This window comes from Suillus clintonianus (genome assembly GCF_016758775.1).
Source record: "Suillus clintonianus strain FC179 chromosome Unknown DEU56scaffold_73, whole genome shotgun sequence".
Classification (NCBI taxonomy): Eukaryota; Fungi; Basidiomycota; class Agaricomycetes; order Boletales; family Suillaceae; genus Suillus; species Suillus clintonianus.
This window is the reverse complement of record NW_024539297.1, coordinates 128,375-134,269: the sequence shown is the minus strand read 5'-3', so window position 1 is coordinate 134,269 and position 5,895 is coordinate 128,375. Positions and strand designations below refer to the sequence as shown.

Sequence of the window (5,895 nt, the reverse complement as noted above, 5' to 3'; positions counted from 1 at the left end):
GGGTCAAGCACTGCTCATACAACGACAGGTTTTCCCAATCATCTTCACTCATGTCAACCTTCACTCTTACCTGTGCCGCGTCAACGCCCATTTCATGCCGCGTCAACCATAGCAGTGCCGCGTCAATGCCTCGTCAACACTCATCCATGCCGCGTCACATCCGCGTCACGCCGCGTCGAAACTCATACATGCCGCGTCACACCTATCATGCCGCGTCAACACCTGTCATGCCGCGTCAACCCTTCACCATATATCTATCTTAGGTAAATTCATCAATGTATCATACTAATATATTTTCTAACAACGCCTCCTTCCGTGCTTACAGATTTAGATCTCCTATATTGTACTCGTTTCAAGGCAATAATATATATTTACCAAGCCATTTTGAGTGTTACGGTGGCCGAGCGGCACTGATTAGATATTCAGCTCCTTTATCTTTTCTCAATTACTATGCCTTTTGTGAGTGCTTCAAGATACAGAATATTCACTCGCATTTAACCACACACAGGACTTAATCAAACATATATTCAAGTTTTTCTATCCCCCGGGCATAGGCAATCAAGACTATTCTGCGCCGGGCATTGGGAACCTCATTCCCTGCTATGACCGCACAGGTGCGCTGTTCAACTAACGCTCTATGAAATCCTGAAGTTGATAAGTATAGTAGGTAATCTAATAGCCTTTCTTCCAGCCTCTCCACCAACAGGTCCCATCACACATAGAACTGGTGCTGCTGCACTCTCCGCCTCGAATGCTTCATCCCTCCCTCGACCCATGAGACACCATTCACAGGAGCTATTCGATCTTCCCCAAGGCTCAAAATCTAACCCACGCCGACCTGCGCGAAGTCCTAGTCCTCGAGCAATTCAACGTCGTGGTCCAGATCGTCCATCCAACTCTCAACGTCCCAAATCTGGCCCAGGTGACCAGACACTGGCAGATGATTTGTGGGATCCATGGCCAGACGGAGACTTCGAACGGTTGTTCACATGGGTAGAGGTCACAAGAACTGCCAATCTCAGTGAACATTGGGCCTGCCAGCCAGGAGGAGGAGACAAGAGGGGATCAGAGTCAGCATTGACGTGGCCACAAGGTAAAAAGACGAGACGTGTTTGCTTGGGGGTCATTACCTGCGACGAACCGACGTGCGAGGTTGTCACGCGTCCACGTATACGCCGAGCTGGCATTATGGCGCAGCTGAGTGTACCCTGCCTTTGTGGTGGGCAGCTTACACACAACGACTGTGGTGTCACGTCGGTGCTGCATTCATTCAAAGAAGGTGTCTACTACATCCACAAGGGTGTTCATAACCACCCAAAGCAAACTCACGTCTTGCATCTGACCTGTGACGAGCGGACGAGATTTGAACAGATTGTCTTCGAAAATCCTACTACTGGCCCAGCAGCATTGGTTGCTGGTCGTCATAGTCTTTCTGGTACCCGCGAATCAGTCGCTACGATCTCTACAGTGCTTCTCAACCAGGACCGTGTCAAGGCTGAGCTTCAAGCACTCCAGGGCAAGTCCACTCGAAACTTTGTCGACGACTTTGCAGAATTCCAAAGAAATCATCCAGGCTACGTGTTGTATTCTCAATTCGAAGTCGTTACTGTTGTCGTCGTTCAAACTCAATTCATGGTGTCGCAACTAGTAACCGACTTCATCGAGGCCGAGGCCGTCAATGGCATTGTTTCAGATGCAGCGCATGGATTTTGGCACTCGCCGAAAGATCTTCTCATAATCAGTTCAACATATTCACCTTTGCTCGCATGCTGGGTACCTGGACTCATGACCTATGCCAATGGAGGTTCAGCCGAACACTATCGATTACATTTTCTCATCCTTTTCAACTCCATGGCAGACGAATGCGAGAAGTATGGCCACAAAGTCAATGATGAATTATTTGGAAATGTAAGTCGAGTTTTTGGTACATAGCATATATTCTAACATTCATTGTCTTTAATCCAGGTTGTCGACTTCAGCGAGGCTGAGCGAGTCGGCTTTACTCAAGCATTCATTACGTTCTGGACCAATCGCGAGGATTCATGCTCTCTGGCCGAACTTGAAGATGCAGCAGGTGCACTCCTCAAAGGCTGTCAGCAGCATTACCGTTCTCAGGTCACGCGCATCAAAAAAATCAGCGGAGTCATTGACCCCAGCAAGGCAGATAATTTTCAGAGTCGTGCCCTTGCCCTGTTGTCAGTCTCCGATATGGACACTTTCAAGCAAAAGGTCACTTCCCTTTTACGAGACTATCCCAAGTTAAAGCCATGGCTTGAGTGGTGGCTCCGTGATAGCCATGCTCAGATGCTATTTCCGCCGTTTCAGAAGATGAAGACCGGTCTATTCCAGGCGATGCCAAACTCCACTAATGCGGAAGAGGCAATGCACGCCAAGCTATATGCGACAGTTGGTAAACGCTACCACTTGATGGAGGGGCTGCTCTGCCTCCAAGTTTTCATGGAAAGCTTCCAGCTACGTGCAGCTGGCCGAAGTGGTATGTTCACCTGTATCACCAGTGTCAATTTGATATCAACCACTCCTTTTTTGACCAGTGGGCGCTCCGATTCGCTATGGAACAGCCAAGACCTGGCAAAATAACCTGCAAATACATGGTCGCACGCATCCAGAAAGAGCACCACTATCTCAGCGGTCAAAGTCCAGAAAAAATGATGGCCGACCTCCGGATACCTCACGCCAGCTCCTGCGAACCCGGTCAAAGTCTCGTGGCAAGCAGCAAGTCTGGAAGGAAAACTTGGACTCATGCTCCGACAGTTCGCTCGACTCCAACATCTCGAACCATCCATTGAGCTCACGGCCCAGTTATGCTTGGTCTAAAAACTCGTGCTGGCTCGATACCTGCCTTGAGCTCATGTTCATTACCATACAGCCTGACTTTTATACTGTCTTTCAGCCACGCTTCCTTGGAATCCGCGAGGCACATCCCTTATGGGCTCTGAATCAGGTTATGAAAGTTCATATGAGTATTGACCAGCCATCCAATGCATCTCGTATTTTGACGACTCAACGTGATGGGTTCCGAAAGAATCTCAAGGCCACGCACATCGTCAAGGACACGTCAGGTCCAGACGGAGTATTTGTAAGTATGCTGTTCAATTTGTTAACTTGGAGTTTTCCTCACATTTTCGATATAAAGGGCTGGCTAGGAAGGGTATTCAAACTTCTCCTGCACGACATGCCACCAGAAGAGACATATCTTGCTCGCACTTTCTTCGAGGCACAGACCATAGACCTGCAATTTTGCTCGGGTCCTTCAGGTGGACCGACACACTGGCAAATACCACGTCGACCCCATCCAAAGTGTCATTTTCAGCTTAACATCGAACTCTCCGTACAATACAAGGGCGACCTAGCTGCTTGGTTCCGTCACCTGGTTCGTGTGAACAAGGAGCCCACTTCGAAGACTTATTGCTGGCGAACTTTGGATGCGGAAGTTTTATGTCATGGCTCCCCGAACTTCCTCACTCTGTATCTTGGGATTCCTGTGATGCTCATAGTTGAGTTCGGTGATGTCCTCCATCATGGCAACAAATGGAACATTCCCAAGCACATAAGACCACTCACAAAAGAAGCTGAAGAAAAGCATTTGCTCGTTTACGATGTCGTTGGTCTTGCCTTTTGCGATCGCACCTCAAACCTCGCACACTTTGTTGCTCGCTACTCACCTGACGGCAAGAGGGTCTATCATTATGATGACCTTTCGCATGGTGGATTTGCACAACTGATGAAGAATGCAACTCTCAAAAGCCATCTTGTGGGCAATTTGCACGACATCCCTGCACCGGCAGGCTTCAATGTTCATGGTGTTGTGTATAGGTTACGTGGGGGCTCCACCGCACAGGATTTCTTCGCCGAGTATCAAATAGCGGCTGCAGAACGTTTGCACCACGTTCACATCGAACGCGACATGCAGTCATCAAAATCAATTCCTACCATTTCATTTTCTTGGCCTGGAGTATCTGCCGTTGATCCAGACAATCTTATTTGGCTCAAAAACCCGGCAACTACACAGAATGTAGAATACGAGGAGGTGGTAAGCACAGGCAGTAATTCCAAGAACACACATTCTGGCCGAAAACAACTTCGGATCTTGTTACCAGCAACGGAAATTGAAGATCAGCCATCTGGGAGCAAGGAGCAAATTCAATCGAAGAGTTTACCCGATCCATTAGAAAATTCATTGGACCTTCAGGCATCCGGTGACGAGGAGGCTGCTGTACCCAAGATAGAAAAATCATTGGACCTGGATGACGGCGAGAGTGAAGCATCCGACTATACATTTCATTGCAGGTGTGGAGCTCAAGGCAATGGTCACGATGTTGCAGGTGGCCAGAAGACAATTCGATGCGATCTGTGTGAAAATTGGTCACACATTGCTTGTCAGAGAGGTGGTCGAGCGAGCAATCTCCATCCGAAAGCAAAATTCCATTGTGATGGATGCTCGACACAGCAGTCAAAAGAGGTGCCGCCAACTCGCAAGTAAGTTTTTACAGCTGCACCACGTACATCAATTGATTTTCTTTGCTCAGGAGCAGCAGAAAAGCCACGAGCAAGAAGAAAACGGCTCTGCTTCCTACACGTCTAATGTTTGTCTTCTGACTTGCAAGGCCTGAATGAGATATAGCTGACGACTAACTTGTAGCGCCGGCAAAGGAGCTCTTGCTCGTCTTGGGAAGTACTGGTATCCTGTGCGGCTGATTCAGTCCTATGTTGCTGCCAATCTCCACGGAACTGCACATAACCGAGTACACTGGCGAGTCGTTTGGTGGCGCGGTTGCAAATTTCCATCAAGTCTCGGATCACCTCCTGGTGATGTTGAGCAAGGAGATCTCGTGGACGAACTGTGGCAGGACCATGCTAAGAGGCGTGAGATCCGTGTAAGTGAGATTTGCTGGTTGATATGCTCACGGTCTGCTCAACATGAACTATTACATAGCTCGGAGAATGGGTTCACTCTTGGGATACCCCTCGCGAAGAAGACTTGATTCAAAACTTTATGTCAGCACCAGCATCAAAAGAATTGGACAACATTCTACGACCTCATATAGCTTCGCTTCAGAAGCTCCTTGACAGTCCTGACTTGAACGAGCGTGGCGCAGAGGCATATCCTGTGATAGACTACATCATGCATTCGAAGAAGAACCTACTAGACGGTGTAGGTGCATACAGCATCCCATATTGTGGCGACATCTCATCTCACGAGTATGCGAAAATCGCACGTTGGTTCTCTGAGAACATTCCCGGTGCTTCGAGTCAAGTCGAAAAATGGCTCGGCGGCATGCCTTTAGTGCACGCCTTCACTCTTGTTGTTGCTCACCGAAAGGCTGGTGATTTCAAAAAATGTCTGGAAGCTCAGAACGAGCAATGGAATGAAAGAGCACTGTTGAAGATGGCATGGGCTGACCTACTGATCAGTTATCCTGCTGACAGCTTTGTCGCAGACGTAGACCTCGAGTGCTTAACTGCACTAGAAGCAAGGATGTTCGAGGATTCTGAAGAAGCAGGGCCTGCAGGCAACCAGCAGTGGGGTTTGGATGCTGGTCAACATCATAGGCGGTGGAACGTGTATCTGAATGTGCCTAGTGAATGGGTTAGCGGACGAGAATACAGTGAGAGTGAATTAGAGGTGAGGAAACTTGAACACTACCTGCTTTTTCTTACTCGCGCAATCAATAGCATGGCCGCTTGTTCAGCGATAATTCCGACGCCACGTCAGAAGCTGAAGTTGCAGCTCCTTCGCTGCTGGCTGAAGAAGAACTTGTTGCCGTGAAACGTCGCAAGGGCCCACAGAGAGTCCAGAGAGGGAGTAAAAGAAAATAGTTCTTGTTTGATTAGTAGCTCTATGCATGGCCTGAGTCAGTCAATGAATAAATAGCG

At 48.5% G+C, this 5,895-nt stretch overlaps 1 protein-coding gene across 1 annotated transcript; it reads left to right on the top strand.

Annotated features, from left to right (window-relative positions):
• The first annotated feature begins 395 nt into the window (after nucleotides 1–395).
• DEU56DRAFT_958804 (uncharacterized protein) lies at nucleotides 396–5,895 on the top strand. The gene is made up of 10 exons (XM_041359289.1): nucleotides 396–459; nucleotides 509–614; nucleotides 668–1,908; nucleotides 1,966–2,494; nucleotides 2,553–3,097; nucleotides 3,155–4,497; nucleotides 4,551–4,604; nucleotides 4,661–4,895; nucleotides 4,955–5,644; nucleotides 5,695–5,895. Exons 1-10 carry the CDS (start codon nucleotides 451–453, stop codon nucleotides 5,836–5,838), a joined length of 4,896 nt encoding a protein of 1,631 aa, XP_041205297.1. The 5' UTR covers nucleotides 396–450; the 3' UTR covers nucleotides 5,839–5,895.